At 48.4% G+C, this 25,699-nt stretch overlaps 1 protein-coding gene across 2 annotated transcripts in view; it reads right to left on the bottom strand.

The window, feature by feature from the left end:
- Nucleotides 1–2,616: 2,616 nt before the first annotated feature.
- The window catches only part of WLS (Wnt ligand secretion mediator), a 48,276-nt gene continuing 25,193 nt past the window's right edge, over nt 2,617–25,699 (bottom strand). For both annotated transcript variants that reach the window (XM_074875782.1, XM_074875781.1), the window contains 11 exons: nt 24,777–25,049; nt 14,956–15,080; nt 13,756–13,917; nt 11,967–12,103; nt 11,408–11,576; nt 11,150–11,247; nt 10,802–10,865; nt 9,857–10,000; nt 8,134–8,217; nt 6,514–6,667; nt 2,617–5,978 (listed from right to left, as the gene is read on the bottom strand). In XM_074875782.1, coding sequence (XP_074731883.1) covers nt 5,869–5,978; nt 6,514–6,667; nt 8,134–8,217; nt 9,857–10,000; nt 10,802–10,865; nt 11,150–11,247; nt 11,408–11,576; nt 11,967–12,103; nt 13,756–13,917; nt 14,956–15,080; nt 24,777–25,020 — 1,491 coding nt within the window. In that variant the 5' untranslated portion in view covers nt 25,021–25,049 and the 3' untranslated portion in view covers nt 2,617–5,868. The remainder of the gene's footprint in view (nt 5,979–6,513; nt 6,668–8,133; nt 8,218–9,856; nt 10,001–10,801; nt 10,866–11,149; nt 11,248–11,407; nt 11,577–11,966; nt 12,104–13,755; nt 13,918–14,955; nt 15,081–24,776; nt 25,050–25,699) is intronic.

Genomic DNA, 25,699 nt, shown 5'->3' with positions numbered 1-25,699 from the left:
CTATTGCTTATTTTACCCCAATAAAAATGCACTGACTGTGTCTCAACTTTGAGAGCAGGACTGACAGTCATTTATAACAAGAACCGGAGCAGACGTGAGCAGCAGCCCCCAGCTCTGTACAGCTCGTCTCCTACAGCTCAGTCTCCTGCAATTCTTTCCTCAGCAATACAGCCAATCCTTTATTTTCATTGGAATGAAATCCCATATGATAGCCTCGGGCTACAGGATTTGTGGTGGGAGAGAGGGCGTGTTTCAGTGTCCCACAACATACTAATTGTCCGGGGACTGATGGGAGCGGGTTTAAAAAGGACAAGGAGAAAACAGCAGCACCTCCCTCTCCCCAGCCAGTGCTGACAGGACTGTTGGACCTAGGGACAGTCTCAGATCGTTGCTGGGACACTTAAACTGGCCCTGTCACAAGTTGCTTCTTCCATTTTTAAGCTGGAAAACGCAGGCCAGATCCATCCGGCAGGCTGGAGCTCGTGGCTGGCAGCTGTGCGGTGAGATACAGCCATAGAACCTTCGATCATTTTTATCACTTTTCCCCAGGCCTTTCCTAGATCTAACATTCCCTTCCCGAGGGATGGACATCAGGGTCACAAGCCCACTTCCCCCAGTCCCTCCCAGAACTCACTGCAAGAATCACAGCACAGACTTCTCGTGGCTCCTGGAGGGCGGGAGCAAGGGGGGGCTCCAGCATCGCCATCCCCCACGCTGAGGTTTCCGTCTGGAGACAGTCAGCCCAGCACCGCACACTTACACCTGACCTCACCAGCACGGCTGGGAGCAAAGGCTGCGTCGGGCTCTGCTGCAGCTCCTTGCTTTGCTCTTCAGTCACAAGCTGGTTTTAGAGCAGAAAGACTGGTCCCAGACTTCTAAGACGACACAGGAAAAAAAACATGTCTTATGAGGAGCGGCTGAGGGAACTGGGGGGGTTTAGTCTGGAGAAGAGGAGGCTGAGGGGAGACCTCATCGCCCTCTACAACTCCCTGAAAGGAGGGTGCAGAGAGGGGGGATGAGTCTCTTGAGCCAAGGAACCAGCGCCAGGACAAGAGGCAATGGCCTCAAGCTGCGCCAGGGCAGGGTCAGACTGGCTCTTAGGAAGTATTTCTTTGCAGAAGGGGTTGTTGGGCGTTGGAATGGGCTGCCCAGGGCAGGGGGGGAGTCCCCATCCCTGGAGGGGTTGAAGAGTCGGGTTGACCCAGCACTGAGGGATCTGGTGGAGTTGGGAACGGTCAGTGTGAGGTTCATGGTTGGACTGGAGGAGCTTCAAGGGCTTTTCCAACTGAGATGATTCTGGGATTCTGTGAAACAGTCAAACTGTTCCAACCGAAGGCCATTTGCTGACCTCAGAACTGTGGTCCCCAGCTCACCCACAGAAGTCTGTCATAACCCATTTCCCTTCTCCTACCTTTGGCTGCTTGCACCAACGCCAAGTAGCCTTTGCAAGAAACGCTCAGGTAGTTTTTCCCATTCCTCACCAGTTCTCACTGTCTCCCTGTCTGGTGGCACAGAAGCACGAAGCTCCTGGGACAGGTCTGACCCCCAAGCAGGTCGTTGGGACTTCTAGGCATAAGCCAATTTCCCACATTTTGAGAGGTGAGGGATTTATTTATTATTTTTCCTTTCCTCTGGCCGAACGCCGTGTTCAGCTGGCGGCAGAGGGCAGCAAAGCCCTGCCAGGGCAGGGCTGCACCCCAGCCAACAAAGAGCCTAAATAAGAAACCTGGGAAGAGAAGGCCTGTGGGAGGGTGGCAGTGGTTCTACAGTTATGTAAAATTCATGAATTTGCTCTTTTGAAATTCATTAGGTCCTGAAAGGGCCGTACTGCCTCTAGTTTGTCTTTGGGCAGCCCCAGCTCCTCATCCGGGCAGAGACACTGTAGCCAACAGGGGCTGCAGCAGAAACGGAGCCACAGGCTCTGCCTAAAACCTCGTTCCCCTCCCTCTCATGTGCCATTTTATCGAGGCAGCCCCTGTTGCAATGGGAACTTCAAGCTGTTGTCATCAAATTTGCCATTACTCCTTAAGTGCAAGTCCTGGGAAACCCTTTTTTTTTTTTTTCCTGGATTATAGACAAAAAGACAACGTGGGGAACAGCATGAGGCAGCACCTTCAAATACGGCAGCAGATGGAGGAAGACACTCAAAATCTTGGTCACAGTAGGGTAATAGCCAACACACAAGGTTCCCAGCCACGGTGTGACAACTCCAGGGCTGGCAGACAGGGACAGGCAGGTCCAGGGGACAGAGCCCTAAGGAAAACCCAATGGTTGTGCCCCACAGTGGGAACAGACTTCGGCTCACAGCCTAGTCCTGCTGGTCCTGGTCCCACGGGAGCTGTAACCCACGCTCCAGAGACAAGGCAGAAACGGCTCTGCCAACGATTAGTCCTAAAGCAAAGGTTTTAAAGGTCAAAAAGCCATTAGCTGCAAAGTATTTGGATAGGTATTGGGATAGAGATGCGGGAGAAAATTGTTCAAGCGAGTCAACCCTCACCCCCAGCAACAAGTTGTGCAACTCACAACTACCTGAAGTAAAAGACCAACTACAAGCAAACACGATCACAGCAGCAGAGCTATGATTTGGCAGCCAGTGAACCAGGCCAACAACAAACCCACAATATTGTATATTTTATTTAAATTAACAAAACTACATGTTTTCCAGGTTGCTTAAAGCATTCTGTAAAAACTGAACTCAACCTAAACAAAAAAGGATATATTTTAATAAGACCCAGGGACTATTTCTGAGATGTATGAGTAGGGCTTAGGAATTAAGAAATAAAAAAACCACACACACACGCACGCACACATACACGCGCCCCGTAAACAAATTGTTAGTGTTTGACACAAAATTTGGTTTTAAAGCTGCAGTTCCCCATTTGTAAAGAGCCTTTACAAAATGCAATGCTATACTAAACTGTAAAAGAAACCACGGAGACATCTATTGGAACAACATAAATATCACGTAAGAACCCAAGGTAAAAAGGATGTTAAAGTTGCAAAGTCGAGCACTCAGCCAGGAACGTGCTGGAGTTACAATGATGTGCGTTATTTTAATTCACTTTGTAACTGAACAGCTGCCGCAAGTAGGAACGTTGCTTGGACCTACTAGCACTTATCTTCCTTATGTAAATCACTTACAAGTTACATTTTGCCATCCCTGTTGAAGGTGTGGTCCCAGCACTTATTCCTCATACAATAAGTGTGCCCCCTCTTTTTTTCTTTTAAACCACATTTCCTTTCAGTACAGGGGCACCGTCATCCCACTTTACAAAAAAAACACCCCCAACTTATAAAAAATTATTACTGTTCTAATTCAAGTATCCAAAACCACCCGAAGCTACCTCCTTAAGTAGTGTTCAGCACTTTTTCTGTGCTACAGTGACTTCACACGCTCAGACATAGCAGCAGGTGAGGAACTTCACCCCGAGGCACGCTGCTAGGGACAGGGTGAGCTGGGGATCCCGGTGAGGGCCAACAGAACAACCAACAGAACTGCTTTCTTTTAAGAAAATGCTAGAATAGCTTGAATTAACAAAACTAGGGTAACCCTCCCGCTCACAGGGTCTGCCTGGTGTGCTGCACCCCGATCAGAGACCTGTTGGATGGTGCACAACTTGGGGTTCCCACCAACTGGGGGGATGTGGGATTATCTACCCTATTCTCTGAAGTGTCGAGCTCTAATAAATGGTATTTTAAATGCTATTTTACAGAGTGCTGTTCTTACTGGGATCGTACCAGCCCAGCACTGCCCCGGGTGATTTGGTTGGCACCGCCAGCAGTTCCAGCAAGAAATCCCTTCAGAGGAAAGGCTGGTGAGGAGATGGGGTGCCCGGCCGGCCCCGCACACGGCCGAGGGGCAGTTGCTCGCCTTCTGGCCCCATTCCCTGGCAGATTGGGAAAATAAGGAGGAATTATATGAAGGCCTCATCCCAGCTGAAGTATTGCCTTGTCTCAAGAAATACGGGGAACGGAAAGCAATGGGCAAGGGAAGTTGGTGGTGTATTTTGTTATTAACAGGTTTGAAATGGTGATGGGGATGAACTGAGCAGCCCCCCAAACAGTGGGGTGGGCATGTGGGGGTGCATGGGGCAGCCAGGGACGGACAGCGCCGAGAGCCAGCTGCCTGCTGGGGTGGGAATCGTGAGGAACCAGCACATCCTGGTGCAAACCAGGGCCCTGGCTGCACAGCCTCAACTCCTGCCCAGGGCCCCAAACTCACACACAAACCAGAGCGCGGCAGAAGAGCCAGCAAGGAGCGGCCTTTAATTGCACAGCGTAACGCGTACGCTGGCTAGAGGCAGATTAAGGTGTCATAGGTGATCTCACTTCTGATATTTCTCTATACTTTCATTTTGCAGCCTCAATACTCTAGCAATTGATGTGTAATTTCAGAAGTTTTAAGAATCCAAGGATAACCAGGATGGTGTTTCTACCAGTACCCACGCCGACTGCCTGTCAGCGGCTTTAGAAGCTTCCCCCCTCTCCCTAATCTCTGACCAGACTGCAGTAGCAGATTCTTATCTTTTGGGGACAAAATTGGGGTGGGGAGGTTATGTGTTACTAGCACTTAACACAGATATTTATTAGTTCCAGGTGCCGAGGCCCCCTGGATCCTCCAGGCCCTAGAAGATGGGTCCTGAGCAGCACAGACCCTTCTGGCCATGCTTCTTCTTGCACACACCATTAACACTTCTCTTAACTGGTCCCCAGCACAGTCCAGTTTACACCTCCACCCCAGAGCAGTTCCCATTCCCCTCGTAGTGCCAACAGCCTCACAGCCAGCCCTGCTCAGGCACAGTGCGGGGGTGAGCGACCTCGTTGTCTGCTTTTGCTCTGGAAAAGCAAATATCCACATTACTGCAGGACAAGTGGATTTTTTCAAGTCAGATAATCCCCAGAAAAATCCATCTCTGCCAAGCGTGCTCCACCCCAGCAGCGCAAGGAGGAGCAGGATGGCCTGGTGTCCTCTGCCCAGCTTGCAGGCACAGGGACCAAGAACATCCCTCCTGTGGCCCTTCTCTTCTCCCCATAGCATATAAGCAACATAAAAATGAATGAGCCGTAACAAAAAGGTAAGGTGGAGGAGGACAACAAAAATAAGGGAAGCCAAAGGGGCTGAGAATAGGCAGGAGCTGGCTGTGGGACCGGTACCTCTGGGACTTGGGGCAGGAGCACTCCTTTCTCCTGCAGGTCAGCTCAGAAATCCAGTTTTTACATTCCCCTGCAGTTAAACAGCTGCAAAACCTACTGAGAAAGTGTTGCTGCTTCTACTAAAATCTTACCAACTGCGTCCTACTCCCTTCCCCAGCTGCGTTTCGTTCAAGTGACAGAGGTTTGCTGCCGAATTACAGGGCTGTCCTAAAGACCTCAAACAAGGTTCAATACAATTACAGACAGTGGAATTAAAATGTTTTTACAATGAGGCTTTAGTTTCCCCCCCCAACCAACACCTTGTTTAAAGTTGCACACAAGAAGAAAACTCAAAGCGCTGAATACGTGCTGCTCCCCGCCTGAGCTCCCTGCATCACCTTTACACACCAGCGCATGACAGCTAAATAAAAACTGCTCGATGCCAGCTCTGCCCCCTCCTACCTTCTGAATGTGCGACTTTGCAACCTTAATGCTTTTCTAGCAGGTTTTTACGTGCTTGAGTGTAACACAATATACATATCCCTCCCCCCAGAAATAACTACACCATATTAAAGAGTTTACAAATGCTCTGCTCGGTGTCACTGCTCTGTGAAAATACGCTAGGTATGGGGTGCTCGAGAAGCAAGTTAGGTCAGAGAGGTCTCCTGCCACAGGGCCTTGGGTTGTCCTCTGCTCTCCACCCCGCTCCGGGTCCCAGCTGAGGCCACCTCGGCGTTACTCCTGAGCCTCCTTGCGAGCCAGCTTATAAACCTCCGTGGGCCCATCCACGTGGGTGATGGTGGTGGTGAGCTGAAGCTCTTCCCCGCTGTTTACTCCCAGGTCACCTGAGAAACAAAGTTATTTCATTACCCCGGTCCTACAATAAAATATTTGACAATTAGAGAGCAAAAGGTCTGGTTTTACTCCCTTGAGGCTTTCAGCAGCTACCTGAGCTATGGATGATGCAACATTTCTATAAATGCTTTTATTTACAGTTACTTAAATACAAGCATTTTGGTAAAGGATGGTTTCTGTGCTACTGAAGACTCCTGATAGAGGAATCCAACAGCGCTGCCATTCTCCACTTGCCCAGATTTCCATTTTCTCCTTTTGTCATCCCTCCATTCGAGCTACGCAATTACAACTGGGCAATACTAAACAGTACAAAAACCATCTATAAGGCTTTAGACAGCCTTGGCTAAATACTCTAACCCTAGTCATTAATTAAAATGTCTGCTAGGAAAACCAAACCAGCATTTGCAAAACATTGCAAGGTGCTGAATAGGCACTTTGGCTCAAAAAAAAAATGCACAAAGGATGTCACCCCCTTTATATTGCTTTAGTCCCATGACAGCCTTCACATAATTTAGAGGCATTTACCATTTGACTGGTCTTCGCCGTAATTCTTGTGCGACGGCGCATACAGGAACATCAGGGCGAAGACGTAGAGGTTCCACATCCCATAGATGCCGGTGAAGAAGGCGCTGTTCACTTCTATCGTTATGTCCCCCCACTTCCAGTGGCCTTCGGTCACCTGCCCAGGAGAAAGCAGACCCACACGGGCCGGTCAACGAGACCAAATTCTGTAAAAATACAGAAGTGAGCCCTTACAGCACTAACTTGGAGTAAATCAGTAAGAACAGTGTCAATTTAACAGGATTGAGTAAATGGGAGTATAACAGACTCAGTGATGGAGGAGTCAGGCTGGGATTCTCCTCTTTAGCCTCAGTCTGCAGGAAGAAAATGGTCCTTACAGAATGATTGCATCAGGATTTCTTTCACTTTGATTTATTATTCTTAAATGTGACAAAAACTCTCACATCCTGCGATATATCCTGATGGGTTCAGCAAAGCTTGCCACATAAAGGGCAGTGCCTAGGAGACAACTAGTTACATCTGAAAACATTAGACTTCTATAAATAGACCTTTTATAGAAAGAAAATCAGCATGAATAATGCGAAAAGCTAATGTGCTGAATGTCTGCTTGCTGCTTGTGTCTTGAGAGGGGCCTAGGCTGACAGCATCAGCCTCAGACACACAGAGATTTGTCAAGATTTATGAAAATATCATCAATATTAATGTTACTTGAAGCTACACAGACTGTTCACACTGAAATGTTGGCTTTCTGTTAAAGAAAAAGACATAAGGGGGAAAGCTGAAAGCTGAACTAGCTTAAAAAGAGTAGCTGGACAAGATCATTTGTGTTACACCCGTAAGCAGCCATGGTCATTAACGCTCAATAATGAACTGAATGCCAAGTGGTGTTCCTCAAACCATGGCTTCAGTCTAACAGATTTTCAAGAGCAGAATCATCTGCTGCTGTATTTTGCATTGGGACACACCATGTAATCCAAGGCCTAAGTGGTGCGCTGGGTTAAAAATGGCTCCTGCACCCCTAATTCTGTACTACTGGACTGGCAGGGCTGTACCCACGGCTCTCCTGAGGCTACAAGCTGCCTGGGCTTAGGAACAACCAGAAATGACATCTCTGAAACGGATGCAAGCTTAAAAGTCACTTGGAGGAAACCATCAAAGTATCTTAAAGCAGTGCTAAAAGCTCATTTGTGTGGAGAGATGGCATCGTCGCTCAGAATAAACAGGTATAGATGCTGCTGGGAACAGCAGGGTTGGCAAAGTCAGCCCAGGGGAGATTGACTTCTGTTATTTCACTGTGGGCATACAAAGCCACCGGATTCTTTCAATGCGAACAGAACATTTTTCCTCTTGCTGAGTTCTCAGAAATGACTAAACCGTGTTGGCTGGTATTTCAAACAGCACAGCCCCAAAACCTTTACCGTGAGCCAAAGGCCTCTGCGAAGGCTTCAGCCTGAGCAATTTGATGACAGTGCTTCAAATAAATGAAAACAAGTTCTTAAAAAGCAACTTATTATCAAACTTATAACAGGCGTGCCTTGTCTGAACAGCAAGTGCGGTGAGATCCTCAGTGGGCAGGCAATTGGGGGCTGATGCTCTCAGAGGAAGCCAAGTTTTGTCACTCACCTGGCTCACAATGAAGAAGATGACCGTCATTGCTGCACAGGCCAGAGTAATGAGCATCAGGAACTTGAACCTAAAAATCAGCCCCTGCTTAGAGAGAAATGTCACTGGTCACATTAACAGAATCCACAAAAACCCATTTTTGTTTTTAGCATATACAAGACACAAGCATAAAAAAAAAAAAAAAACACCGAAGGAAAAAAAAAGGGTCCAACCCACGAAACCCCAAAGCAAAACAACCTCCACCCACTCCTCTGCGCCGGCTTCACGACAGCCCATATTCTCCGCTCCCCACACGTCTGCATTCCTCCCGGATGCTCCGAGCAGGGTGTGCGTGTCTGGACAGCTCTGGCTTTCCATTACATTTGCTTTTTGTGACTGATTTACCAAGAGTTAATGTGGAAGAGGAGGCAGGTCAGTGTAGGCCATGGGCTTCACGAGGAGCCAGCCTGATAGCTCACAGCTTTTGTAAAACAAACATCTGTGGACACCCTGCACGGCTCAGCAAGACGAGTCGGGGTTTCTACAGCACGGATACTGGGTCTGTCCCAGACTAATCCTCACCTCCACGCTCTGTCTGGGAGGAAACTGCAGCGATTCTCAACGCCTGTCAAAACTACGCTGCCTATTACAGCAGAATGTAGATTATAAGACAAACGAAGGCTCGAGATCACTTGGTTGGCAATCTGACTGCATACTGTACTTGCTTTCACTAGTTTTACATTTTTACTTACAAATCCTTTTGGTTTTGTTTTTGTGTGCGTAACTTTTTTTTTAATCTGTTTCTGGAATTTTGGTGGAAATGTCAGTGTGTCCGTAATTACTATGCCACACTGTGACAACAAATTACTATTAATTTAACTCTTCCAGATCAGATTCATTCTTGCCAGATGTTTGTATGTAGGGCATGGCCGTGGCAGCTCTACAATACGAGCTGAAGTCCTGTGCCTCTTGCTAAAGGGAAAGATGGACAAAAATGCTCAGTATCTCCTTCAAATTCTCTCAGGTCCAATTCTCTAGTTTTTTATGTGCATTCCGGATGGGTGATAATGGACTTGTTTAAATCAGAAGCAACCATCATTTAACAGAACAACATTGGTGATAAATATTTACACACCCATGGAAACATGAGGCACTTAGAAGTGAGCTCCTGTCGCAGCAGTTAGACAGCTAGGACAGAAACAGTGTACAAAATCACGGGCTAAAACCGGGGATAATGGGCTGAACATGTTGCATTTTGATCCTAGCAGGACAGTTTCCCTCCTGCAACTTGGTTAGGAAAAGGCAACTTCAAAAATTTGCATTCACACCAAGGAAAAACAGGGCAGTCCTCGCAATACTTTCCATTAAACACAATAATAATATTATAGGAGAAACAGGTACGGGGAACTGATGGGCTTACACCCCATGGTAATTAAAATGGTAATTTGGGCGATTTTCTTCCATCTTCCAACACTGTTCAGCAAGCTGGGAGAAAGGAGAGCTAGCTTACGTACCCTCCTGACAGTTTAAAGTATTTCATCAGGACTAAAGACCCAAATAAAGAAGAAAATTCACAACAGCCAAACCAAAGGGCAGGCAGGGGATTTGAGCAACACAAGAAAGCCGGTAAAGATCAGATCTCCCACTTCAGGATTATATGGATAGAGAAGGTCTCAGTATAGACTTTAAGGTCAAAAATGCATTTTAAAAATAAAGAATGCGTGCAACAAAGGAGGGACGGTACCTCGTAATGAAGGCGGCGAGCCTTGCTCATGGCTGGGAGGCTTGACTGCTTGCCACTGATGTTTCTGAACACTTGAAAGACCATAAAACACAGGAAGAGAAAATAGAGACACAAGCAGATTCCCGCGACTATGATAAAGGCCATCTGAGCAGCACAGGTTAAGAGAAATTGGTATGAGCTAAACAGAAATCATAGAAAACATTGTTCAGGCAATTCGCTTATTTTAGTATCGTCCCAAAGGTCATAATTAAACTTCTGGTGGGCAGCAATCGCTCAGGGCAGCAGCGCTGGGGGAGCCCCGGCTCAGTGCGGACCACGGGCTCTGATGTCACGGCAGCGAGGGGGGACGACCCGCCACTCCAAACTTGCAGAGATTTGGGAAGTGGTCACCAACCAGCACCATCTTCTGAGAGGCTCCTGCAAGAGGGCTGGGTGCCACGGCATGGGGGCTAATTGCATTAGCTTATCTCAGCCCAGTAATTGTAATTAATGGCAGTGAAAGCAAGCCCTGCCAGCGAGGGCAATTCGTGGCAACGCCTCAGCAACACCTGCCCCGGTCGTGGCAGCAAACGGAGGGTCTGGAGCTGATGCCATCGCAGGGCTGGGGGGAGAAGGGTGGCAGCTGCTGGAGCAGCACCAGCTCTGGGATTACCATGATAACACCCTAGATCTAAATCCCCTGTGCTTCCCCCAAAATCTCTAATATCTTGCAGAGAGGGTGTGTACTCCCATGACTTCCCCAAGCACAGCACCAGTCCCTGCCAGGACTGCTTCTTCCAAACGACACCAGCATCTTCCGCAGCGCCTGAGCCCCCCCCTCATAGCCCCAATCTGCCAAAAGGAGGAGGTGTTCCCCACACCCCCCAGGTATCTGGCAGGACGGGAACACCTGCCTTGCCTACCAACGCAGACCGAGCCTGCCCCAAGCTGGGGAGGGAAGGATACAGCCAGCTCAGTGCCAACTTCAGTGGTCCAGATGCTGTAGAAGGGGTTCTTCAGCTGCACTCCCCTGCAAAGAAGAGAGAAAATGCAGAGCTGCTGAGGGGCTCAGGGAGGAGACAAGGTGGGAAGCATTTCTTGAGGGCTGTACGGGACAAGATCTGCTGCTGCGATGTGCCAGCCTGTCCAGTGCACTCACAGGAGCCTCTCCTCGCTTCAGGAGATGGGGCTGAGCATCCAGCCCCGGGCGCCGAACTGCTGGTCCCTGCTGCAGGAGGTGGTCAGGAGCCTCAGCTCGGGGCAGGCTGGCCCCGGGAGCAGCACACATGGGCCGCAGAGCGGCACTGCACCTACCTCTCACACATGTCGAAGATGAAGAGGCAGAAGGAGCCAACAGCGATGGGTCCAACCTGCTTCCAGTACCCCGAGAGACGATTCCGCTCATTCTGGTCCTAATCAGAGGGTCAAGAGGTGAGGAGGAGAAAAAGGAAAAGCAGGTTAGCCTGAAGCTCTCTCTCCTGGCACAAGTCCCCACAGCATTGTTTCCAACACTCAACTCAAGGGAGTTGCCAGCGGGGCTGGGAGCCACCTTCCCCTCCGTGTCGTACCCACCATCATGTGCTCTCCGCAGAATATGATCCAAAATGACAGGAGCATGGCATAGAAAATGCCTTGTCGAATGTCTCCGAAGAGCAACATCCAAGTCCAGTCAAATCCGATGGAAAACCACTCCACGGGGATGTTAATGAACGTCATGGAAATTCCCAGAGCAAAGATGACCCTGGAGAGGCAGAAACACCGTCTCTTTCCAGTTTGCAAGGACACGGAGCCCCAGAAGCCAAAGCTGTTCATGAGGAGCAACAGAAGAAAATCTGGCACTGTTTGGGCCAAGGTGGTGGGGTGTCACCTCCTGCCAGCAAACCCTCTGTGGTTACACCCCTCTGAGCAGCCATGGGCAAGTGCAGCTGCTCGCTCTCTGTGAGTTTAATGGGAAAGAAAAGAGAAGCTATGGAGGTCTCCTGCTCCCAGTGTGCCTGGGTGGAGGGAGGGGACAGGGGAGAGACCATCCCTGTTTCCTCAAAATAAGGGCTTTGCCTTGGAGCAGCGACCACCTTGGCCAGGGTCCTCTTGCTTGAGGGTCACCTTGGCCAGTGTGCGAGCCCCTACTCACTTCTCCAGCAGGACAGGAGCGCGTGTCATCAGCGTGATCCGTCTCCAGTACCAGACCATGATAATTAAAATGCTGGGGGTGAGGAAGGTCTTCATGGCAAACCACACTTTCGTAAAGCCTCCATTTTGATGGATGCCCTGAGGAAAACCAAGGTGGAATGCAACAGCTATACAGGGTTTAACAGCATTACTCCGTGCTTCTCCTCACAGGAGCTGACAGGAGAGGCACGTACATAGCAGTACATGTAAGCACGTGTAGATGCAACTACTCTTTGAAAGACGCCGTTTGTCCAACCCAGGAAAGGGAGCAGGTGCCTACTTAGCACCCAGGCCATCTGAGAGGGCTTCAGCAGTCCCAACAACAAACACCAACACACAGAGCTTCCACTGCGAGATGGAGAGCAGTCGAGAGAAGGCACTCTGACACAGTGTGGAAATAGCTGGCAGAATTGCTCTCAGACAAGTAACAAGATACTCACAAAGCCAAGTCACCACTGGTGGGAAAGGCATCGGCCAAATTAATGCATTTCTCCAGACACAGACCCTCCCACCGCCGTCTGCAGCCACCACAGCCGGCTGGCTCACCGTTTCTGCTGCACGGGACGGTGGTGGGAGGTTTTCCAGCCGGGAGCACCCATGGCCACCACGCCTCAAAGGAGGGCAGAAGCAGGGACAGCTGCCAGCCATCCCAAACACCTGCATGGCCATGCTCCCCTCTGAATTCCACTGGTCTGTTCCTCCTTGGCTCCCATCTGCAAGGGGCAGTGCTACAGGCTTGGGGAGGAGTGGCTGGAAAGCTGCCAGTCAGAGAGGGACCTGGGGGGGTTGATTGATGAACAGGAGCTAGCAGTGTGCCCAGGTGGCCAAGAAGGCCAATGGTATCCTGGCTTGCATCAGCAATAGCGTGGCCAGCACAGGGAAGGGATCTTACCCCTGTACTCGGCACTGGTGAGGCCGCCCCTCAATGACTGGGTTCAGTTTTGGGCCCCTCACTCCAAAAAGGCCATTGAATGACTCGAGCGTGTCCAGAGAAGGGCAACGGAGCTGGTGCAGGGTCTGGAGCACAGGTCTGATGGGGAGGGGCTGAGGGAACTGGGGGGGTTTAGTCTGGAGAAGAGGAGGCTGAGGGGAGACCTCATCGCCCTCTGCAACTCCCTGAAAGGAGGGTGCAGAGAGGGGGGATGAGTCTCTTGAACCAAGGAACAAGCGCCAGGACAAGAGGGAATGGCCTCAAGCTGCGCCAGGGCAGGGTCAGACTGGCTCTTAGGAAGGATTTCTTTGCAGAAGGGGTTGTTGGGCGTTGGAATGGGCTGCCCAGGGCAGGGGGGGAGTCCCCATCCCTGGAGGGGTTGAAGAGTCAGGTTGACCCAGCACTGAGGGATCTGGTGGAGTTGGGAACGGACAGTGTGAGGTTAATGCTTGGACTGGAGGATCTTCAAGGGCTTTTCCAACTGAGATGATTCTGGGATTCTGTGAGGTGGAGGACGTGTGCCCAAGGCAGACCGCAGCAGGGAGGAGAGGACAGAGGGGAGCTCTCAGAGCTGTGGGAAGAGCCCAGCTCTGGAGGTGGTCACAGGGCAGTGCGGGAGGGTGGCAAGGCTTGGGGAGGGCTCCTCAGAAGAGAGCAGCCAAAAGAGGACATCCCTTGGGAAGGAGGGAAGTCATGTTTGTAGGCAGGAGCTACCCGTGATGAAGAGCAGGACCTTGCTGTGGATCAAAGAGGAGATCAAGAAAGGAGCTGCAGCAGCCCCTGGGCAGACATCGCAGACAGAAGCAAGACGGACGCTTACCACGAGGCGAATATCCTTGATTTCCCCAATGCCCACGTTGATGCCCTTCCTCTCGTTGACGGGGAGACGGATGTTGATGAGGTAGTACTTGTGGGCCACGCTGCCAATCTCCATGAAGGGAAGGAAGTCACAGTCATAGTGACGGCCTTCAGAGTCCAGGGTCTAGGAAAGGGCACAGAGCAGCAACACGGCAGTCAGCCTCAGATGGACCAGCACACCTGCCACCAGTCTGTGCAAATCTCAATGATTTGGAGACATTTTTGCTCAAGTTTTTGATTGGTTTGGGTTACTGAGTCAATAGGGTTTGAACTCGAGCAGGTTCATATTTCAGGCTCTTAAATGCACTTAAAGTCATGGGAGCCTTTCAAGATGAAATACTACTTTGGGATCCAAACTTCCTCCCTCGGCAAGCACAACTAGAGCCAAAACAAAATATGCAACCCCTTCACACATATCTTTATGCGGAGTTTCTTAACTCCTGTTTTACCAGCAACATTCCCCTCTGCACCTCGTATGTGTTTGCTGCGTATATGGGGCTGTATGGAAGTACAGGTGCTACTGGAGATGTAAGTGGGTTGCTGAAAGGGGCTGTGAAATGGGAGAACAAGACACGGAGCTGAAAAACATGGCATGGTGAAGAGACACCAGATTAATTTAAGCACATGAATTACATTCTGCAGCACAGAAAGAAACACCTTTATTTAAACAAGATGCTCTGTTCTCAACTGCTAGCTGTGCTATCTGCACCTAAGCTTTGCAGATTGAGGCATTAAGAAGTTATTTTAAGAAACTCTTGCCCCACCTCTCCAGGTTCTTTGAGCTCTGCCGTGTCCCTGGTGGGCTATTTCCTTGCCACTCCTAAAGAACAAGGTTTTGTCCATCACAGAAACACAAGGAAAGGTCTCTTGGATGGTTTGGGGCGTACAGATCTCAAAGCATTTGAGTTCCAGACAACACCTCACACCTTTTCTTCCTTACAGTTCTAACTGTACCTCCGACTTCACCCCCTTCTCTTGCATCGCCCAACAGAACCAATTGCACATGGAGTTCATCAGGTTTTCAAAGATTCTGAGCCAAGAGAAAGCTGATATGTTTGAAAGTTATGACTGAACAACTCAGAGCACCATGAAGTACAGGAAAAGGCCAGCTCCCACCTCACTCCCACACCTCCCCACCTCCAGCACCATCAAAACACCTTACTTTTGGTGAGCCAAAGGTGCATTTCAGCTTCCTGATCTCTACTGCGTGTGCTATTTCTTCCCAATCATCAAACACATCATCACGATACGCTAATGATACGTCCAGGGTAATTTCTGCGTTTTCTTCTGCAAGAGTAAGGAGACATCAGGCTTGTTAGAGAGGAACGGTACAGAACATCAGAAGGGTGGGAGAACCTCTAGACACTGAAATGACCTCTGAGAGGCAGGCAGCTATGGAGGAGAATGGAAATTTTTGCATTCCAAACAATACAGATCAAATTACCTTTTTCAAAATATTTATCTCCTTGCTAGTAGAGAAGAATTTTTACTGGTCACGAAGGTCTGACATCTTTCTAACATATCATGACTTACAGCTTATATTACGGTTGTGGGTGAAGAGCATTATTTATTCATATAACATTAGAAACAATAATTCATATAAAACTGGAACCTAGACAGCTGCAGAGACAGAGAGTAAGCCAAGAAGCAATCCAGCAGCCTGTCCACCACGGGCTGGCAGAGGGACAATAAGACAGGCTTCTAGGAAGACCTTCTGCAGGTAACGCAAGGGTGTGCAATAGGTCCTTCCACGTCAGGAAACAGCTATATTGCATCATAGGATTTGCTTTAAATCAACATTGAAATAGCATTTAGTTGTAGAAAACCACAAAAAATGTGAAATATACAACTGTATAGGGTTAGATGAATGGTATAAAGGAGAAACCATGCAACTAATGGTGCATTTCGTTCATTTAGGCATGATAGCAGAAGTCACCTATCAACATAACCTCAGATTTCTTATGGCTGTAGGTTCACCATCCATAAACACTGAAGCCCAACATCTTGAATAGAAAGGTCTAGAATATGCCACTTAACAAAGATGTATTCTACTAGAGAGTCTTAAATGAAAGAAACAAAAGGGTCGCAAAGGTGGGACGGGAAGGGAGGAGGCAGGGAAAGACACTGCTGGCAGAAGTCAAAATGCATCACCAAAAGTACAAATTGCTTCAAAATTGACCACAACAAGGATCCTCTGCTCTTAAAAGATAAGCCAGGATTCTTAGAGTAATACAAAAACACTACACAAAGTTCCTTTAAAAAGAAAATTTAAAAATTGAAGTTCAGCTCTGCTGGCCTTGCTGGAAAAAAAACTCAGAAATGGCTGCACATGATGGAGTTGATGGTTTCTATATGCATTCTTTAGCTTAAGTCATTCTACGTAAGACTTCTGCAGCCCTCCCCTCCATGCCCACACCAGTGCTGACTTGTTTCTGCCTTTACAGGTGCACCAACTTGCTCGTCAGTAAACACACGCAGAGTTTATATGCCCAGGTAATTTGCATGGCAACAGTCAGCTCATCCTCTCCTGGACACGTTCACAGTAAGTGTATATGGGGTATAACTGCTTTTAAATATGTTCTTACTAGGATGCTGCCAAGAGGTCATCTCTGCGAGAAGGAAATGGGCCTGGAACAGACTTATTTAGGTGTCATAACTGAGCAAGTTCATGAAATCAAGAGTTACAGCTGAAATAGCGTTACGTAAACATACCTTAAAAACCCAAGGCAAGTCTGCACCAGCTCTACCAGATGTAAAATCCTCCTATTTACCAGGCACAGATCCAAGGGAAGGCTCTGAAAGAGGAACGCATTCTGAAACAAGCACATGCATGCTACAGCCTAGCCTCTTTTTGCAGATTACCAAACTCGGAAAGCTACAGCTGTTGGAAGAACATTGGAAGATGGCTACTGACCCATCTACCGTGGAGAAGAGCTGGAAGAGGGCTTGACCCATAGACCATGGAGAAGCATTGGAAGATGGTTACAGACCCATCTACCGCAGAGGAGCGTTGGGAGATGGCTGCAGAACCACTTGTGCCAGCATCGAAGCACCGTGCTCTCGCTACACACAGCTTGCGAGCGCCCTGTGGCACGCTCCCGAGGTCAGACACGTCTGTGGAGACCTAAGCTGACAGACACACTAGCCTGGTTTCGGCTGGGATAGAGTTAATTTTTCTTCATGGTAGCTAGAATAGTGCTGTGGATTCAGTACAGGATCTGGTATGAGAATAATGCTGATAACACACTGATGTTTTCAGTTGTTGCTAAGAGATCAAGGTCTCTCCAATTCCCCATGTCCTGTCCACGTGCAGGTGTACAAGAAGCTGGGAGGAGGCACAGCCAGAGCACTGGAATTGAATTAGCTGAAGGAATATTCCATATCACGTAACGTCATGCTCAGTATATAAAGGAGGGGAGTCTGGGAAGGAGGAGGGTACTCTCTTGCTTCTGGGATTGTGACTGCAGGATCTTGGTATTTCGGGATCGCTGGTTGGGAACAGGCTGGGTATCAGTCAGCAGGCAGTGAGCAATCACATTGTGCATCACCCCTTTGCACCTTCTATTATTGTTACTGTTTTATTTTATTTTGATTACTAAACTGTTTGTTATCTCAACCTACCAGTCTCCCTTTCTCCCCTCATCCCCCGGCCAGTGAGGGTGAGCAAGCAGCTGCGTGGTGTCCGTCTGCCAGCCGAGTTCAAACCACCACACACACATCCCCCCCATGGGGGCTGCGTCGCTGCAAAGGCAGAGCCTCTACGTGCTCTGTCCCGTGAGGATGCAGGAGGCGTAGGTGACACCAACACCCTGAGCTTTGCACCAGGAGCCCACCGTATGAAAAGGGGCCTTGCCAGCTCTCTCAGCAGCAGCCCGCGCATGGGAACAGGCTGCAAACGCACATCAGTACTTGATGAGCTTTGAAGTTCAGCTCCGAAAAAAATCTGGTCTTCATAATTCCGAAGGGAGGCTGTCTCATGTCTACAAGTAAGCATGACTCTTTCAAGTGCTGCGTGTCCCATCTATTTATCATCTTTTTCAGTTATATTTTTGCTGGGAATATGTGGTGGCATACTCATCCAAAATGATGGGAAGGGGCGTGGATGGTATCTGTGGTTTAGACTTGCTATTTATACAGTGTTTGGAAGTGGCTCTGTTCTGCATCTGATGTGGATGCATCAAGACTTTTCTGAGCATTTCTTTTTTTGCGCACGTGATCTATACCAGCCAGATTGATATCAAGTTCCTTCCCACAGCAGCCATTAGTTAGGTTTCCATGAAACAGGAATTTGCCATCTCAGATCCGCTATTTAGAAGACCAGCAAAACAGATAAATGGGAACATAAGGTTAAACTTGGCCCAACTAAAAAGAACGACAAACTTCATTTCAGAAGCCATAAAACCAACTGGAATGCTTGGGATTAAATCCAACACAAACAGCTTTCATTATTTCATCTTTGCAATCCAAATGTTGCTGCTGCCATCGAGTATGAAAACCAGAAGGCAGGAGATACACCAGTGTGTGCCTTTCCAGACTCACGGATTAGAAACTCCCTCTGAATTTCCATCAGTCGCTGCGTCGAGGTAACATCTCGCATTAGAAAAGTTTTGCACAAGGATACTTGAAGACTGTCAACATAAAATACATATATATGTATGCATACATATACACACACGTATGTATTTCAGCACAGCAGAACAGTCCTACGCCAGTCCACCCTCGGCCTTTCATTAGCAATCCCCATTGTCCAAGAGGAAAAAATAAGGACAGTGACACACTGTTTGGCAGAGAACTAAATTTTAAGAAGATTCATGGCTTATTCACATGAATACAAAATTGTCAGATGGTGAATAAGACAATCTGGGGTGTGTGTGCCCTTTTCGTGCACAGCATTAACACTCCTGAAGTCCTCTGAATGCCAAGGGCAGGCTACGTGCCTGGGCAGGCATAGCTGCACGGGGGAAAAGGCAGAGAAGCAGCAGCTGATGTTCCACCAGTCTTGGCTTCAAGATAAAAGAAAGGTGTGTTATTTACCATCAAAACAGCGGGTGGGACGAGCGAACAGGAGGCAAGAGGCTGACGGTCAAGCCAGTTTTTACTTCTGGAATTGCTGAGAGCGAGCAGAGTATTTTAATTATTCAAGGCTGAGCCACAGCAGAAGAGGAAGAATACATGGAAGGACAGAAGAGAAAAAAGCTACTGCAAACCTGTGCTCAGCTTCCCAGATGCTAAGATGTTCAAGAAAAGCAATTATTCAGTTCCTCCACGCATGTAATCAAGAATCTCCAGAATTTCCCAACAATAAAAGGCAGAAATAGGTAGGTAGAAATTTCTGTCTTATTCAGCACCCAGAGATGAAATTACCCATGCCAGGAGACTTCATCTCACAAGGACCATGTCAGAGCACCTCCTCATGGCATGCTCCAGATTAACCTTCCCTTCACAGACCTTGTAGATAATATCTAATTTGGAGCCTGGTAAATCCCCTCTTGATATTAGCAGCTCAACTGCAGAGTGGCAGCCTCACCAGTATCATAGGACTATATTAAAAACCCTACAGAAACGAGACAGGTTTGTTTAGATGAGTATGTGTTCCAGGGATGGCCAATGAGGAGAAGACAGGCTCCTGCTGGGGTTCCCCGCTTTGAGTTTCTCGATGACTCTCCACTGGCAGGGCTACAAGATGCTCTGAAGCAGGTCAGAACCAGGATCCCCCTACAGCGAGGGACTCCCCAACACCCATCTGAGCACCACCAGTACATTTTTTTCACATTGGCATTCTACTGCCAGACGTTCAGCACCCAGGATCTTTTCCATGATTCACTTTAAAGTGTGATATTGGCAGGGGATATCTTCGCTCACATTACAATAGTCTAAAAATAGAGAAGTTGTTTCAGAAGATGGCTCTGTGCCAGCTGCATACTAATACAGCTGTCTGGAAAGAAGCATATGCAAGCAAACAGAAGAAATGCTAGAGTTATTTGCATTATACTTCCATGCTTCACTTGCTCTCTCAAATTACAAAACCTACCAAAGAGACCAAAATTAGATGAATTTGAACAGGAGTCTGCAGTGCTCAGCCATACAACTGTACACAATTACTTTCCAACTGCAAAGAAACCAGAAGTTATTCTCACTTACTAACATTTTAAGTTCACTAGACATAAAAAAGAAAACAGGGTTTTTTTTAGACTGAAGAACTGTAAAGGCCCCTCCATACTCTTACGCCACCTGATAGAGGTGTCATTATCTAATGTCCAGCACAGCACAACCATCACTTCACGCTCCTCAGGGACATTGCATTCCTAGATATCAACTCAATTTTAAGCAATTTTGGGTTTACTTCTCCACAGGGTAAAACTGAGGGGAGGAGCTGGGCTGTGGGGGCTCCTGAAGGCTGTGGCAGTCAGGGAGCCAGCAGCCTCCAGGTCCCTGCTCCAGCAAGGGACGGATACCACTGAATTATTTCTTGGCACGTAGGAGGTCGTGCTGCAAAGCAGCTCCAAGGGAAGGACTGAAGTTCCCTGTTAAGAACAGTGTAGCTTGCCAAATGCAAATGGCCCAGACCCATGGCAGCAGACCAGCCCAAAAAATAAATAAAACACCCCAGAAATCCCCTCCAAGCTCACAGCACATCCTCCCACCCTTCTCTTGAGGTATTCTGCCCATGAAAGCGCAGCAACAAGATGTGCCAACAAACAACGAAAGCAAAGCAAGGATGAATTTTTAAAGTGAACCTGGCGTGCAGGGAACAGAGATGACTGCTAACCCACTGAGAAAAGGGGGTTTTTGCACACTCGCTGCCAGCCAGCCCATCCGAGGATGACCCCAGTGCTGCTCGGCGGGGGAAGGAAAGACAGCTCCAGGGACTGGCACAGCTGCTCGTCCTCTCTGGGAGCAGGGACCGTCCTCCCGAGGGCAGATGCTGGTTTGGAGAATGGTCCTCCATGATCTAACCCACCTCCAGCCCTCCCCTGCAAGCGCCCGGTGTTCCTCAAACTCAGTGACAGGAACCAGACCTAACTGTGTAGTAACAGAGTAACATTTCAGCTTTAAAATAAGCCTTTTGTCCCCAGGAAATTTCTTATGGCTGGAAACCAGAGGACGGCCGCTGCTCCTCCGGGGATGCAGCAGGGATGGACAGCAGCATGGTCAGTGTGAGGTTAATGGTTGGACTAGATGATCTTCAAGGTCTTTTCCAACCAAGATGATTCTGTGAACAGGGTGTTTTGCACCACGGCGAGAGCAGGCCCAGCTCGCAGGTGTTGCCATCCTCGTGAGCAGCACTAAGATGTCCTGTTGCTTTTGTGATTGGGGTATGGGCAGTTTTAAGATAACTTCATCTCATTTCTCTGCCCGCCGCTTTTCCCTCTTCTGGAAAGGGTTTTTTAATAATTGAATGCACAATGCATCAAAAAAGGACAAGGTCAGCTTGGGCACAGAAATAGCTTTTTTCCTCAGAGAAACAGCAAGTCTGAGTCTCTCCCAGCTTTCTGTGAAGGATAAACACAAGGGACACAGCTCAGCTTCTGAACATCTGCATTTCAAAAACATTTCTAAACATCTGCATGACCGAAGTCCACAGCAAGTTCCCAAGGCGAAGGTGATTAAGGCTGGTTACTCCTCTGAAGGGTGCAGATCCCTTCCGGGATGCCCAGCCCCTGCGAGGCTGCGGCAGCTCTTCCGCTCCCCGGGGCACCTCACCAGGGCTGCCCTTTCCCTCTGCCCCAAAAAACCCCCTCACTGCCTGGATGAGGAGGGCCTGCATCAGGCCGTGAAGCACCCCGACATCTCCCTATGGGCAGCCACCCCCTTGGAAAACCCGAGCCTGCAGACTCACAGTGGATGCAAGTTTTTGTTCTGTGCGTTGGCCCTTCTTAGGGATTGCAGGGGAAGCAATTTTTTGAGGGGAAAAAAAGCAGGGAGCAGTTTGAGATGTGGCTCAGCAGCATTCCCGGTGAAGACCAAGTTGGGGAGCAGGGCTGAGCCCAGGACCCTGCACAGCCAGCACTGACTTTAACATCTTCGGACCATGGTGTGGGGTTTGGGGAGCCAGCGGAGATCAGGATGCTTCCCCAGGGAGACAGGCAGCCGGCTTCTTCAGGAGGATAAAAGCATTTGCAGTTACCAGGCGGTGCTGCTTTCCTGGATGATCCGAGGCAGCTTCTAAATGGTCATTCCGACAGTGACTGGCTGAGGCTTTCACCGCTGTGATGCCTTCCAGGAGCCGTCCCTGGTTTGGCACCAGCCCCCGCTGGCATTAACTAAAGCAGGATGACTGCTGGCTTTGAGGTCTCTCAAAGCTAGAGAGAGAAGAAACTGGAATTGTCAATTTAAAAGAAGAAATGAGGATATTTCACATCTTCAGTGCTGACTCTTTTGAGGAGCTGATCCCAGCTACCTGATCAATGAAGCTCTAAACACAAAGTTAGCACAAAATAGACACACACATATGCAATTATTTTGGCTTAACAAGATTTATTTTTATTTAATCTGTTACGAGACACTCTAGCAAGCAAGAGATGTGTTACTCACTAGTTTCTTAGATTTTACACTTAATTTACATCTGCCTTCAGCTTGGCACAAAGTGTAGGAAAATAGCGTTTTAAAATACTTTCTTCAGTCAATGAAAGAAAACCTTCAAGATGTGCCAAGTAAGCTCACACCATAAGAAGTATTAATGTCCCTCGCCTCCAAATGCTTCTTATAAAGAAAAACCACCAGCAGCTACTGAACTGATAATGACCAGAAATGAGTCTTTCCCAGCTGCAGAAGTGGTAGAGCTCCCCCCCAAACCTTGCTTTTATTACCCAGAGGGTGGCCCAAGACAAGCTCTTCTGCTTTTAAATCTCAAAACAAGTTTCCACCTTTGAAGGACTTGGTCACCAAACAGCACAAATAATGACCTGAAGAAAAGGCTCTCTGCACTTGCAGGAGAAATTACTGTCAAAAGCTTGTGTAGCATTTTAGCAACCTGCACCCAGGTGCTCAGCCAGTTACTGACTCCAGCTCAGCGGTTTGATTTTAAAAGCCTCGGAACAAAGCGTTATTTCTCTAAACCCAACCATCTATTGAAGTCTAAGAAGTTGAGGCCTTAATAAAGTTACAAAGCTACTCTCTCTATATTGTAGAGATAATTATAGGGATAAGCATACATACGTAAGCTTTATACAATCTCATTTTTCACTTATCTTGATGATGATACATTAAATAGCTAGGAAGGAACAGGTCCACGCTGAGCAGGCAAGGCAGCAAAGGAGACACAAAGCTGTCACGAAAGCTTCGGCAGATCTACAGTGACCTGGCTGCGGTCCCTGGGGCGCAGGTGCCAGCTCCCCCTGCACCAGCACATTGCTAATCCACATCCCCAGTTTCATAGCCAGTTTCTAAACCAGATTTGCTCCCTGAACCCATCCACCACATGGTTACACTAACACTAGAGCCAGACCAACAGGCAGGCTGCAGCCAGAGAAAGAGCTACAGAAGCCCCAGTTCAGACCAGCTTGGAAAGTAAATTGTTTATTCATTGTTAGGTTATAGTTGTTAGAGAGAGGGATTTTTTTTCCCCTGAACACTTTAAAACATGCAAACACACATACAACTCTTCTTTCAGGAAGGGGCAGACCAGTCTTGCCCTTGCTGCTCCCAACATCATTTTGCAGATTTTCTGCAGTGTTATATTTGAGTTTGGGGGCTGGTGGGGTTTTGGGGTTTTTTTGGTTTGGTATTTTTTCGCATATTTTATCTTCTTTTGGGTACTAAGGGTGAATCCCAGTAAGACAGCTTGTTCCACAATCCTGTACCTATACAGTTTTCCAGTTAATCTCCACTGCATTTTCAAGGCCAGAAGGTACTTTCCACCTGCATGTATCAAATCCTAGCAAAAAACCACATCTCGCAACAATTGATGAAAGGTAGGGCAACTACTTCAGTTCACCAACAACCAACCCCAAACTGAAGAAGTTGAAGTTATGACAAAGGCTCAGTAAATATACATGAACTCTTCCGCAACTGGTGCCCAATGGAGAGCGGGTCTTTAAAAACTCAGACATGAGTACTCCTTCTTATGAGCTCCTCATATAACTTACAGATCAATCATTTCATTTACTGAGTACTTTGGCTTGCGGTTTAGAAATTCATCACAAAAAAGTGCTTGGCAAACACAGAGCAGAATGGCATGGCTTAAAGCATGGGAAACTGGTAACCAGTACAAGACTTGATATAAAGGATTTTTGAGGCAGACACATTTATACAAATTTAAAAAAAGACCTCACAACACTGCTCTTGACAGAGCGAGACAGCCGAAGGAGAGCGCAGCGAGGTGACGCTGCGGCTCCAGCAGACGCGCTGCCTCCAGAAGGGACGTCCCTGCTCCCCAGCGCTGCGGCAGAACTCCAGCGCGGGCCCTGGCACCACCTTGCTCGGCAGCAGCCAGCCCAACCCGCTGACCGGTCAGAGAGCTCGCCCAGCCAAGCCCAAGTTTCTGCCGAGGAGGCTGCATGACGTGGCTTGGGGCCAGGCTCGCGCAGAGCCGGCACAAGGGATGGGATGGGAACACGTGGAAGCGGGAGGAAAGAAGCAGCTGAAAAGGTTGGGCTGTACGATCGGCTGTGAACCGTCGCTGTGCGCTCAGCACCCCGGAATATTTTGAAAAACTGTGTGAAACCCAGGAGCATATGCTGTGAAAGAGCATTGCTGGATTTAAACCAGCGTAGTTGCCGATGGTCTACGTACTTTAACAGGGAACTCGCTCATCATCTGCTTAGCTACTCGCTAGCACAGTGTGAACAGCTCTCCCCGCAGAGAGAGATTGAAATGTCTCAGTGCTGATTCCCACCTTCAGAGCGGGCTCCTGCACCACCTCGCTGTACAGAGGCACCGCGGCAGTTAACATATGGTGCAAGAGGAGAGCAACTTTAAGAGAAATGCCCTGGGAAAACCAGACCACAGTCAGCACCTAACAAATGACAGAGAGCAACTTACTCAGGTCATTGTCCATCTTGAAGGCAATGTCCAGCTGGATGATGAAAAGCATGAACTGAAACCAGGGGCTCATCTCCTTGCTGGGGAGGGGAATGTGCACAGCAAACACGATATCGTTGGCTTCGATCTGCCGGCTCACTGCCTCGTCGAAGTCTTTGAGCTTCTCGCAGTGGTTGGGTCCCCAGGGCATCAGCCACTTGGTTTTGTGGTGGTTTTTTCTTACATCAATGCACTTCACTGACATGTAAGGAACAGCTGTAGTGGGGCTGGGAGCTGTAAATGGAAAAGAACCACATTTTTAGCATCTTTAGATATCTTATATAGTGGTTTCCCCACCAAAATATGCAGCTCCCCATTCAACTATTTGAAGGCAATTTAAAACAAATGCATCAAATGATTCTCCTTCACAGCTCCTTGATCTTGCAGTTAAGTAATTAAGTTTATTACATCTACAGACGTATTACTGACTTTGTAGTGGGATCAAATTAGATTAGCTGAAGCAGCTGGAATCTGCTGGTTCAGTCTCAGATACCTCAGCTACACCAAAATCATACTGAGAGTTACTGGCATCTTCCTCTGTGCATACACCCTTCTAGTTTGCTCACTCGAGCAAATCCACATGCAAAGCATGTGCCCATATCATAAACCTAGACGGATGAACTAATCCTAAACCTCGTGGTCCTGCAGAGCAGGACAGGGCTTACCACAGTGATTTGAACCCCGCACAGCCACATGTTTCCTTGGGCAGGAAGGTTTTTCTCTCTGCTGAATCACACAACTCTTTTTTAAGGCTCCTTGGTAATGGGAGAGGGCAGCACCACTTCACATTTAACCCAGCCCAGGGCCATCACCAACATCTGCTGCCTGCAAGCTCGCTGTGGGAGCCGTCTCAGCCCCACCAAAACTCCCTACGTGGAACACAC

The sequence above is a fragment of the Strix uralensis genome, chromosome 8 (assembly GCF_047716275.1).
Source record: "Strix uralensis isolate ZFMK-TIS-50842 chromosome 8, bStrUra1, whole genome shotgun sequence".
Classification (NCBI taxonomy): domain Eukaryota; kingdom Metazoa; phylum Chordata; class Aves; order Strigiformes; family Strigidae; genus Strix; species Strix uralensis.
Note: the sequence above shows the minus strand (reverse complement) of the source record. Positions and strands in the feature narration are given on the sequence as shown.